This window comes from Pagrus major, chromosome 17 (genome assembly GCF_040436345.1).
Source record: "Pagrus major chromosome 17, Pma_NU_1.0".
NCBI classification, from domain to species: Eukaryota; Metazoa; Chordata; class Actinopteri; order Spariformes; family Sparidae; genus Pagrus; species Pagrus major.
This window is the reverse complement of record NC_133231.1, coordinates 1,848,085-1,861,282: the sequence shown is the minus strand read 5'-3', so window position 1 is coordinate 1,861,282 and position 13,198 is coordinate 1,848,085. Positions and strand designations below refer to the sequence as shown.

Here is a 13,198-nt window from a genome sequence, read left to right as displayed (position 1 = left end):
TCGCGGGCGTTGTAGCGCTTCATTGCAGACAGACAGAGAAAAAGAAACAAGCAAGTTACTGATTGCACCCTCTACTGTACTCCTTATTTAGCAATATAATCAAACTGTAGAACAACAATACACTAACTGTAAAGAGCTTTTCAGTAATTATTGTTTTCATTAATATAGCTATGTATTGGGGAGAATGTTATTGTAACATGGCTATAAATTGTATTTTTAACCCTCCTGTGCTGTTCAGGTTAAATCTGACTGATCTATAACTTCATAATATCATACAAATGTGATTTTTTCCTCTGATTGCCTCAGAGCCTTATGATGTCCCCCACACTAGGCATTTGTATATAAAATTGTTTATCATCAGTTTCATTGAATTTTGAGTGGTCTAATCAACTTAGTAACAGCTGTGGTTGCCACTCCAAAATTACTGGAAATGAAAGGGTTAGTATTAGATTATTTTCATCCAATAGATGGAAAACATCCCCATGCACACTCACTCACTCACACACACACAAACACACAGTGAGAGAGAGATGACTGTTCATATTGATTTTCTGATGTGCTGTGAATTTGGTGTCTGTTTTCATTATTATTCTAATTTTCAGTATCTGTTCTTTGGATATTCACTGTAGTTATTCATGTTCACCGCTAGTTGGATACATTATTTACAGCATTAAAAGGTGTTAAATACAATTTGGTGATGATTATGTCTGAATGTGTTAATGTAAGAGCAGTTGAACCAGACCGGTGAAATTTGACCGGGAACATCAAAGCAAGTGGGGAGAAACAATATAATACAAGGGTTAAAGTAAACCATCACCATTTTAGTGTAGTATTTTTCTGTGTTGTATGAATACTTTAACTTAAGTAACAATTTTAATTCTTCTTCTTCCATCACTGCTTGCTTGTTAAATGTGTGTTTGAGATGTATTTTATCCAATTATTGCAGGCTAAAGATGGGTTGTAATGTCAATATTAATCAATTGTCTACATGTTATTAGATGCCACGGGGCAAGTCTTATCGTCGTTCGGAGGCAGCCAAACGACGCATGGCAGAACGGCGAACGGTTGACGTGGAACCGCAGCGGTCCGCCAATGTCTCTGTTGCACGTATGTACATTTTTTGCTTGTATGGTGTATAGATTTGCCTAGTGGCAGGGTGTGTTGTGTTTACATGATTTGTAAGGTTTCATTAACAGTGTGATCTTGATGTATTTTTTTTCTCTGTGTATTAATAGAGCGCGGTACTGGTTACCGCAACCCTGTGCGACAATGGCCAAAGTCGTCTCTGACGGGACGACAGCACAAGTTGGTCATTCCGCGCCAACTCCCTGACGAGAAGGTAAAATAGTGATAATAACAACAACAGCGCTTGTAATAATTAGTGCATTTCATTCAATAACAGTCCAATTTTTTTCCCAGTTCGTTCTTCTTGTAGGAGATTCCCATCTGCGTGCTATCGCAGATGGCTTTGTCCCGATGCCAGAGGGGTCCCTCTCCTTTGGCATCATGTCCACGCCCGGGGGCTGTGCGAGGGAGCTGAGGACCGAGTTGCTGCATGCTGTTGTTCCTCGGTCTCCTGACGCAGTCCTGGTGTTGGCACCTAGTAACAACCTGACATCCAGCAGGACCATCGACGAGGCAGGGGCAGACTTCGCTAAGCTCCTGCACGCTGCCTGCGATCGATGGTCTAACGTAGGTTTTTTTCTATTGTATGTATTGATATATTACCATAGTTAATGTAGTTGTATGAACTGTTGCAGAATAATGTATATTTATATTACTAGTTATGGCATTTTCAGACAAAATGTATTTGTTATTAACAACCACTTTGCTCTACAGGTGTGTGTCGCGGACTTCCCACCTCGTTTGGCCGCTGAAGTCCTTCAGCAAGACTTCATGCGTCAAGAGTTCCGCCGTGTGGCAGCACGTATGGGTAAGCTTTAAAAAGACTAGTTCGACCACAGTTCCATGTATGATGCACGATATGTTGTTAGGCAGACTGTTTGGATGAATATTATAATTTCCATAATCATTCCTTTAAAATGTAGATATTACATAGAGAGATATTACAATAATGTTTGTTATTTTTCTGTTTTAGGTGTCAGGTACTTCCCTACAGCTGATCATTTCCCCATGAACCGTCGTGAGCTGTGGAGCAGAGATGGTGTAAGTAGAGCACATAGTGTCATCTACACTTTCTCTGTAGTTGAATGACAAGGTTATTGCAGATCCATATCATTTAATCTGTTTCATTTTCCTTATTTTCACAGGTTCACCTCAGCGACAGTGACGGCATGCCCATTCTAGCTGGGCTGCTGTGGACGGCTGCGTTCGAACAACTGCAGCCTCCAACACCGAAGCTACTGGTCGCTCCCAGAATGTCGCTGCCTCGTAGGCACGTCGTCCCAAAGGTGGTCGTCACGGGACAGGTCACCGTACCTCGTCCATCAGACCCCTTTGGGTGGACAGCTGTTGGCAAGGGCGGGAAGGTAATTGATTACACATTGTAACACTGTGGTTGATGTAATTTTGATCAGCTGACCTCTGTAATGGTTGACGGGGTGTTTAATACAAAATATCTTATTTTGTCATTACAGAGGAGAGCACCTGAGGAACTTGAGCAGTCCTCTGGTGCAGAGAGGGTGGTTCAGCAGCAGGTATGCTACGATCAATTCACCTGGACGGTTTTTGACATGATTGTTGAGTAGATGATGGCGTTTTGACAGAGTAGTTGTTCTCTATATGTATTTCACAGGTTGACGCAAGTGCACTGCAGCACTGTTTCATCCAGCCAAACCCTGTTTGGTTCAGCAGTTCAGTGTTGGCTGCGATGGATGCTGCTGTTCCATCCCATCTTCCTACCCCTGAATCAACTGCTGTTCCACGGAGCTCAAAGGTAAACTGCATGCAAGTTGTTTCTCTTGGTTTGTTGAAGTCTGTTTAGTATGTCCTTTTTGCTGATACACTCACAACAACATGCAAAACTTCACAATATGTTCCACAATGACTTTTGCTCAAATATGGCTTAATAAAGTGTATTTTGTTTTTCTTCCATTAGCGTCCAAAAGTGGAACATCGTCGGACTTCTGCAAGCCAGAAGGTTTGTCTTGATTTTATTCAATATTTCAGTTATTGTGACTTTTTTTTGCTGCGTGTCTGCAGTATTACGTCAATAATTGGATAATCATTGTAAAAAATCTTCTCTAGGTCCCGGCGAGAGCTTTGCCCGTGGTGAAACCCGTGCCACCGCCTGCAACTGCTCATGTGAAAGTGGACGCCAGGGGGGAGGTTAGTACAGTTTGTGCAAAATGTGTGTGTAGTACCTTTTTATAATAATAGTAGTATAGTTTATTTATCCAGATCATTTAATGGTTTTTTTTCCTTCTAGGTCGCCACCGCCGTCGCCGCCGCTGCCACCGTCGTCGCTGCGCCGGGGGGGGACCTTCAGCCTGTCGTCGATCTTGGTGTCTCGCCGACACCAAGGTCCAACAAAGGTAAGTGTGACGCTAACCCCGTTTCTTGCAGGTGTGCAGAGTCCCTGCAGTCTGTTGTTGCTGGTATTTATGTCAGAAGTGCACCAGTCACTTATGACATAAATACACCCATGGCATGTGGTGTTGCAGCTGTTATGAAACATGTAATTTCTCCAGTGTGTACGTGGAAAGGGACAGATATTGATAGCATAGGCGTAGAAGGTGGCAAACTGGCCAGTTACATTGAAGCTAGGCAGAAGAGCGGTGCTAAACAGGAGTTGTGCAAGTTGATTGAACAGCACAATGTGTTTGGCAGGCAGTGGCAGGTAGCGATTCCTCCTCCAGCACGTAGTGATTTTAATTGGCTGGATGAGGACACTATGATGTACGAGAAGCTGCAAGAGCATTTGTTTAACCACGGGACGTGTCTGTTGAACCTTGGGGGTGCGGTTAGTGCCATTGTTCTTCATAACGAGTATTTTGTGGTGGTTGATTGTGGCACGCGTGATGCATCTGGGATGGCGTGTAGTATTGGCACGTCTGTGGTTGTCTTCAACACGTGTCTTAATGACTTGATGCTTCACATCAGTCATTTGAAGGAGTCTCTAGGTGCGAAGTGGTATGCCGTCCATGGCATTTCTGTCGTGTTGTGTTCAGTTGATGGTGACAGGGAGAGTGCTACATCGTTTGCAGGCGAGATTGTTGATGTCGGTGTTGCAGCGGAGGTCCAGGAGAGCATTTCAGTAGGGCCAGAGATTGACGTAAGTTCCATCAGGGGAACTTTTCATCAAGGGGATGCTCGGTTCCAACACGGAGGGCTCCAGTGTATGGCTGTAAGTTTGGTAGCTTTAGCCAAACACAGCATCGATTCTGTGTTTTTGTGGCAGTCTGGCGATCTGGATAAGGTTGTAGAGTTAGGGGATGAGCTCTACACGTCGTTGCGGGAAAGTAATTCCATCAGTGGGACGTCTGAACTGCTGTGTGTTCCAGATTTGCCCAAAGAGTCTGTTATTGATGGACAGAAATTTCAGTTTGAGTATGGTGACTACGTTTCTGGTGATGTTGATGTGGTTGAGGGACAGCTTGTTGATGCAGGTGTGTACACCACTCTCAGGAACGGTTTGGGAAAGATGTGTAGCAAATATGACACATGCTTTCTGACTGTGAGTGGCACAACGTGTGCTATCATTGGTCGAAATGGGAAGTATGCCGTTGTTGACTCCCACGCACGCGATGCAGATGGCATGGTAGATGAGAACGGGTTAAGCGTTGTTGTGTATTTTAGTTGCCTTGACCGTGTGTTTGATCACATATGCAAATTTGCCACTGCAATGAACAGTCCAAAGCTGTTTGAGATTGCTGGTGTTTGTGTCACTCACAAAAGTCAAAGTGCAAATGAGGAAAGCAGAGAGGTTGACTTTGGTTGTAGCTTACCTCTTCAGCCAGCACTTAAAGTGTCGGCTGAACAGGTAACACTTGACAGCACTCGTCAGAGAGGTGTGAAACGCAAGATTTCAGTGGGTAATCGTGGATCAAAAAAGTTGAAGAGCAGGGATGTTCATGTGGTTAATTCGGACGTTGTGTTTGTCAGCGATGTGACAAGTAAAAGTCTTGAGTTCAATCCGCTGCGTAGTGATGTTGCACAAGCTTTGTGCAAACAGTTGAATGTAGAGTCGGAAAAACTTGATCTGGCATCCACAGAGGTCGGTGCATTAGGTGCTCCTTGTAAGAACGAGCAAATAATTGGTGATGGTAATTGTTTCTTTAGAGCGGTTAGTCAAGCTGTGTGTGGCACAGAGAATAATCATAGAAAAATTAGATTTGCTGTGTTTAAGCAATTACAGGCCAATCCTCTAGCATATATGTTGCGCCCTGAGTATTCCTCAATGGCAGATTATCTGAGTAGATCAAGAATGCGCTATCTTGGTAGTTGGGCCACTGAAGTGGAGATTCAAGCAGCAGCAGATTGTTTAGGAGTAAATATTTTCACGTTTTGTGGTGATCGCTGGCTTGAATACAGTTGTAAGAATAAGCAGTTGTCCAATCAGGCAGTGTATTTGGAGAATTGTAACGGTAACCATTATGAGACTGTTGTTTGTGTTATGCGACCTCAGATGCAGACTTGTTATTGTTACTGCAAACTGAATGCGTCTTCTTCCAGACGGTACAATTTTAGACTGCAAAGTAGAGAGAGTAGTGTTTGTGTTGACACTTCAAGTCCAGTTATAGCATCAGGTTGTGTGGCTGAAGATGACATTAATGTGTTTACGCAAGAGCAGACTTCATTTACATTTAACCCAACTAATGTTAGTCCTTCTAAGTATTTGAAAAGTAAAAAGAACTTAAAAACTAAAGTAAAATACCAGGGAAATGATTTGCTTAGAAAGACAGTCATTGAAATGAATAAAAGGAAATATAAGGAAAATGTAGTGTACAAGCATAAACTTATTGAAATGAATAAAAGGAAATATAAGGAAAATGTAGTGTACAAGCATAAACTTATTGAAATGAATAAAAGGAAATATAAGGAAAATGTAGTGTACAAGCATAAACTTATTGAAATGAATAAAAGGAAATATAAGGAAAATGTAGTGTACAAGCATAAACTTATTGAAATGAATAAAAGGAAATATAGGGAAAATGTACTACATAAGCTTAAAGTTAAGGAGATGAGTCAAAGGAAATATAGGGAAAATGTACTACATAAGGTTAAAGTTAAGGAGATGAGTCAAAGGAAATATAGAGACAATGTACAACATAAGCTTAAAGTTAAGGAGTTGAGTCAAAGGAAATATAGGGAAAATGTACTACATAAGGTTAAAGTTAAGGAGATGAGTCAAAGGAAATATAGAGACAATGTACAACATAAGCTTAAAGTTAAGGAGTTGAGTCAAAGGAAATATAGAGAAAATGTACAACATAAGCTTAAAGTTAAGGAGTTGAGTCAAAGGAAATATAGAGAAAATGTACAACATAAGCTTAAAGTTAAGGAGATGAGTCAAAGGAAATATAAGGAAAGTGAAGTGCACAGACAGCATGTAAAAGCCATGAGTACAAAGAAGTATCATGGAGGTCTTGAGCATAAGCAGCGTATTATAGCAGGGAATAAATTGAAGAGGGAAAAAAATAAAGAAAAGGCAGAGCAGTTTGATTATGTTAGAGAACAGTTTTGGGACAAAGTAAAAGATGGGCCAAATTTTGTGTGCTGTGTGTGCCACAGAGGGTTGTTTAAGAATCAGGTTTTGAAGTGTAAAAGAGATGATTATACTACAAGGAAAGAAATAAGTGTAATTGCAGATAAATGTATTAGTGAACAGTACTTACATAAATGTAATGAAGTCTGTGTATTACCATGTGAATGGTTGGATACAGCTAGAGGACAGCTGTGGATTTGTAACACGTGTCATTCTAAGATTACTAAAGGTGTGGTGCCACCTGAATGTGCATTGAACAATTTGGCGGTTTGTCCCGTTCCACCAGAACTGGCATGTTTGAATAGTTTAGAACAACATTTGATCGCGTTGCATATTCCTTTTATGAAGATGTTGGCATTGCCTAAAGGTGGGCAAAATGGAGTACATGGACCTGTAACCTGTGTTCCTGCAAATATTGTGCAAACGAGCAATTTGCTGCCACGTACAAACATGGAAGGATCTTTGTTGCCAGTAAAGTTGAAGCGGAAGCTAACTTATAAGGGACATTATGAGTATCAGTTTGTTGATAGTACGCGCGTAAGGCAGGCTTTGCAATATTTAAAACAAACAAATGTCCATTATAAAGATGTAGAGTTCAATGAAGCGTGGATAAACCAGTTTTGTAAGGAACCAGATAGTGATTGTAATGGTGGTGGTGAAGCATCTGCAGATGTTGGGGAAGATGAGCTTCTGCATGATAGACAACAACATTGCATGTTCCAGGACACTTGTCTTATGCCTGTAGATATTGGTCAGGAAACACTGGATCAATATTTTGATGATATACTGAATTTGGCTCCAGCAGAAGGGAACTCTCCTGTGAGGTTGTTGTCTGATCATACAAATGAAGCAAAATGCTTCCCGGTGTTGTTTCCTGGTGGACTTGGTACATATCGTGATAGTAGACAGCATCGTTTGACTTTGTCGCGTTATTTTAATAACAGGATTTTACATGCTGATGGTAGATTTGCACAAAATGTTGAATACATCTTTTTTGCTCAGTACTTATCTGAGGTAGAACAGGTTGTGTCAAATGTATCAATAGCATTGCGGAAGGGTAAAGGAGGTGCCAGATCTCAAAAAGTGAGCAAAAATGTATTGAATGACGAAGAATCTTTGAAAAAGTTGTTGCAGTTTGATGATGGGTTTCGTTTTCTTAAACCTATTCGAGGTACCCCATCTTTTTGGCAGGCAGCCCAGCGTGATTTGTTGGCTTGTGTTCGTCAGTTGGGTGTCCCCACCTGGTTTTGTTCGTTTTCTTCAGCTGACATGCGGTGGAAAAATCTCCTCAATAGTATTTTGAAGCAGGCAGGTAGAAGAGAGACGGCTGAACAGTTAGAATGGGCAGATAGGTGTCAACTTTTGCGTGGCAATCCGGTCACTGCAGCCACAATGTTTGATTTTCGCTGGCATTGTTTTTTGAGAGAGGTGCTCATGTCTCCATCTAATCCTATTGGCAAAATAAAGGATTATTTTTATAGGGTGGAATTCCAGCAGCGTGGATCACCACATGTTCACTGCCTGTTTTGGATAGAGAATGCCCCAATAATTGATAAAAACACAGATGAAGAGGTCGTTAAATTTATTGATCAGTATGTTACATGTGAGAAACCAGCACAGGATGAAACATTATTGGACATTGTTACATCTGTGCAACAACATTCAAAACGACATTCAAAATCTTGTAAAAAGAATAGAACTGTTTGTCGTTTCAATTTTCCTAAGCCGCCGTCTGCAAAAACTTTTATTTCACGTCAAGTCGGTGAAGAGGACGACACAAAATCTTGTAAATGTAAGGTAGATGAAGCACAGAAATTGGACAGCTGTGCATGCAAAAATGAGGGGCAGAAAAAACCAGAGATCATGAAAAAAGAGATTGCAGTCGCCATTATGACAAAAATTAAAACAGCTCTTTCAGATGAGAATGCCAGTTTTGATAGTGTGGAACAGTTGTTTAGACATTTAGGATTAAATCAAACTGTTTTTGAGGCCGCGTACAATCGTGTTGGTAGGAAGACGCATGTTGTTTTGAAGAGGCAGGCGAACGAGGTTTGGATAAATCAGTACAGCAAACCACTTTTGAAATGCTGGAATGCTAATATTGACATCCAATATGTCGTTGATGCCTATGCTTGTGTGGTGTACATTATTTCTTACATCTCCAAGGCAGAAAAGGAGATGGGGTTGTTGTTAGGAAATGCTCAGAGGGAAGCAGCTAAAGAGGGCAATAGTAGTGCTAAAGATGCATTGAAAAATTTAGGAAGTGTGTATTTACACAACAGGGATGTTTGTGCTCAAGAAGCAGTGTACAGATTGACAAACATGCATCTTAAGGAGTGTTCTAGGAAAGTTGTGTTTGTGCCGGTAGGGGAGAATACAGTTAGAATGAGTTTGCCTTTAAGTGTGTTAAAACAAAAGGCATCTTCACATGATCTTAGTGATGAAGATATGTGGATGAGGAACATTGTTGACAGGTACAAGAACAGGCCGAAAGATAGTACATTTAATGACATGTGCTTGGCAACATTTGCATCAGAGTATCGTGTTTTGAGTAAAAATGAAACATGTGTCAATCGGGTTAAATTAAACAATAATTGTGGTTTTGTTGTGAAAAGAACACGTTCGCAGCCTGGTGTTGTTCGTTACGTGCGCTTTTCTGAGACTAAGAACCCAGAACTCTTCCATCTGAGCATTTTACAGTTGTTCCTGCCGTATTGTAAAGATGGGCAGCTCAAACCACCAGGGTTTGAGACGTTTGAGCAGTTTTATAGTCATGGTCATGTGAGATTAGGTGATAAATTGCTACATTCGGTGAAAGCACTCGTCGATCAGAATAGATGCAAATTTGAAAAAGATGCAGACAAGTTGGATGATATCCAAAATTCTATCAGTTGTGATGGTGTTGTGGAAGATGCCTGGTGCGAGCTGTGCCCAGAGCAGGAGTTGGAGCGTTTAGAGTGTATAGAGGAACGTAGAGAGACTGAGCAGATAGTGGACGAACCCGTAGATAGCATTCCAGATTTAGCGGTAAACAGTAAAGATGTTGCACATCTAGAAAAGAGGAACAATGTCCTCTGCAGACGTGATGGTCTGGCTTTAGTTAGGTCTCTGAATGAGACACAGATGTGTATTTTTTATCAGATTAGGCAGTGGTGCTTAGAAAGGGTACATGGAGCCAAGCCAGATCCGATACATGTGTTTATTACAGGCGGTGCGGGGACAGGTAAGAGCCATTTGATCAGGGCTCTACAGTACGAAGCAATGAGGTTGTTATCGAGAGCGTGTTGCGATCCGGACGACATTTGCGTTCTACTAACAGCTCCTACGGGGATAGCGGCACACAATTTAAATGCGGCTACTATTCACAATGCATTTAGCATTGGTAAAGATGTACGCTTACCTTACACTCCATTGGGTGAGGAAAAGCTGAATTCTTTACGTGCTAAATATAGTAGCTTGCAGCTTTTGATAATAGATGAAATCTCTATGGTTGATCATAAACTATTGGCTTATATCCATGGAAGATTAAGACAAATTAAGCAATCTGGTGACTATTCCCCGTTTGGAAATGTTAGTGTAATTGCAGTTGGAGATTTTTATCAGTTGCCTCCAGTGAAAGGTAAAGCTTTGTATATAGATGACGTAGGTGTTGATTTGTGGTCTCGGTTGTTTAAGATTGCGGAATTGAAAACAATCGTTCGCCAGAAAGATCACGTATTTGCAGAGTTGTTGAACAGAGTTAGAAGTCGTTCAAAAGGTACCGTGATGTTGGACAGCGACATTGAAATATTACAACGTTGTGAAACTGGCGAGGACAGCTCAGCGTTGCACATATTTCCCACAAATCGACAAGTAAATGAGCATAATGTACAGCAGTTGTTGAAGAGTTGTCCGGATTATGTCGAGATAGAGGCTCAGGACTATGTGAACAGTAAGAGAACAGGCAAGCTCGAGTTGATAAGCGGACATCATTCCAGAGCATACGACACATGTCTGGATGAGACGCTGCTTTTAGGGAAAGATGCCCGTGTAATGCTGTTTAAAAACATAGATGTAGCGGATGGTCTAGTTAATGGGGTGTGTGGCACTGTCACACACATAGTTTATCCAGAGAACGACGGAACAAGGTTTCCTCAGACGGTGTATGTAAAATTTGATGACGATAGGGTAGGAGTACAGAAGAGGAAACGCTGTACATTTGCCTCTGCAGTGGAAATGGGTTCCACGGCCATTGGACCTGAAGAGGACAGGGTGACAAAAAAGGGTGGAATGCGTAGGCAATTTCCACTGAAGCTTGCCTGGGCTTGTACAGTACATAAAGTACAAGGCATTACAGTAGATCAAGCGGTAGTGTCGCTTGACAGAATTTTTGCAGCTGGACAGGCGTATGTAGCTTTGAGTCGGGTTAGAAATTTGTCAGGGTTAGTGATTAGGGACTTTAAGGAGAAAGCAATCTATTGTAAGGAGACAATTAAAGATGCAATTGAAAACATGCCTCCCTTCATGGTCGACAATATTTCAAGGCACAAATTCAATACACAGACCTTTACTGTGTTTTTGATGAACGTGCAGAATTTGACCCAACATGTACACGATTTGGCATTGTGTACACAGCATTTGCAGCTTAACTGCATTGCTGTTACAGAAACATGGCTGCCTGCAGTTTCCTCATTTGAAACTGTAAAGATGGATGGTTATGTTTTTCATAATCAGCCAAGGAGTTTGTCCTACAGTAGCAGCAACCCAATATTGACAGAAATTCAAGGCCAACAACATGGTGGAGTTGGCCTTTATAGTGCAGACAATTTGGCATGTAATGTTCTCCAGGTACCAAATGTAAATTTAGAATGTTTGGTTTACCACTGCACTACATACAAAATATTGATAGCAGTAATTTACAGACCACCATCTTATCCCATGACTTTGTTTAAACAAAATGTGGGCAAATTACTTGATTGGCTGAATTCACAAAGTGATACAATTGCTGTCATGGGAGATTTCAATGACGACATTTTGAAATCATCGTCAATTGCCAAATTCATGACAAACAAAGGGTTTGTTCAATGTGTGAAAGAACCAACAACAGAAAACGGCACAGTAATTGATCATGTGTATGTGAAAACAACACATTATGTTGTTGAATCATTAGTGGTACCAACTTATTTCAGTGACCATGAGGGGATCATGTGTTCTTTTACATCTATGACCTAGAAGAATAGTTAGGGAGAAGAGCAGAATAGCAGTAGTAAAAAATATAAATAAAGAAATAAATATATATGTATGTATATGTATGTATATAGGAGTTTATGGTGTGTGTTTCAATATAAAAAAAAAAAAAAAAAAAAAAAAAAAAGTTCTTCATAATGTTTAGTTATTTATAAATGCATGTTTCCTTAGGAGTTTTGTGAAGTTCTATATTGTGTTTTCAATATAAAAAAAAGTTAAAAAAAACTGTTGGATAGAAAAAGGGTTTCGTTTCCTGCATTACAACAGCATTTTTAACTAAAACATGTTATGACAAATAGTAATAATAAATGTAATCACTGATCTCAATGATACACATTTGGAACTTTATAAGTCAAACATTTTTTTGAAAACGTTTAAGCGTATATATAGCTCTTACTATACTGCAGTAAACGCATATTATCAATACGTGCCAGTCATGCTGTTGCTAATGCAGGTTTTGCTTTACCTTTCATGTAGGCTCAAAAAGCAAAAGGCACTGGTAATGGTACTCCTGGTTTACTGGGATGGGGTTCGATTCCCTGCAGTGTCCTGCTGATTTTGTGGCATTTACATGAAAGCTGACATTTTACTCAATAACAACTGTCACTGAACTCCATAAGACAAAATCAACATCAAATTCAATACGTAAGAATATTTTCCTAACAGTGAGTAACACTGGTTTATTTTCCTATAGCATTTTAACTAAAACATTTGTCATACAAAGTACTTATTTATCGTTGTTGTTTTATATGGTGGGCGCTCTTTGGACGATCACAAATCTTTTAATAACTTTTTGTCAGGAGGGTCAACGGATGCTGTGTGCAAAGGTTGATGTAAATCTGAGAAATTGCCTGGGAGGAGTTGAAAAAAGTAGGTTTGCGACATTTCCTGAATTTGCACATGGAAATGTAGCGTGAAAGTGGGCGTGGCCAACATCACACAATTCAGCTAAATGCATGGAACACATAGATATAAGGTTTAACAATGTGCACCATGTTATGTGGGAATTACTACACAAAAATGGTTTTGTGTTGATAATAGCGCCACCTGCTGGTGATTTTTGGTGTGTGAGTTACAGGGGCAAGTCTGTAACACCCCTATGAATTTCATATAAGTTTTGTGTTAATCGGACTGTATTTCATCAAGATACACAAGAATGTCTGTTTGACCACAATGTGCAGGAAATTGTTTTTTTATATTTTGGCCGTTCTGTGGACTAGCACATTTCTTTTAATAACTTTTTGTCAGGAGGGTCCACAGATGCTGCGTGCAAAGTATGGTGCAAATCGGAGAAATTGTCTGGGA

The 13,198-nt window shown here is 40.5% G+C and overlaps 2 protein-coding genes across 2 annotated transcripts; both read left to right on the top strand.

The window, feature by feature from the left end:
* Nucleotides 1-998: 998 nt before the first annotated feature.
* On the top strand, nt 999-5,727 carry LOC141012008 (uncharacterized). Its single transcript, XM_073485387.1, has 12 exons — nt 999-1,107; nt 1,236-1,339; nt 1,420-1,692; nt 1,840-1,933; nt 2,099-2,166; nt 2,271-2,489; nt 2,598-2,657; nt 2,756-2,896; nt 3,208-3,288; nt 3,389-4,158; nt 4,210-5,637; nt 5,724-5,727. The coding sequence occupies exons 1-12, from the start codon at nt 999-1,001 to the stop codon at nt 5,725-5,727; spliced, it is 3,351 nt and encodes a 1,116-aa protein (XP_073341488.1).
* Nucleotides 5,728-6,304: 577 nt separating this feature from the next.
* LOC141012006 (uncharacterized) lies at nt 6,305-11,878 on the top strand. Its single transcript, XM_073485385.1, has one exon. It carries the CDS (start codon nt 6,305-6,307, stop codon nt 11,876-11,878), a length of 5,574 nt encoding a protein of 1,857 aa, XP_073341486.1.
* The last annotated feature ends 1,320 nt before the right edge of the window (nt 11,879-13,198 follow it).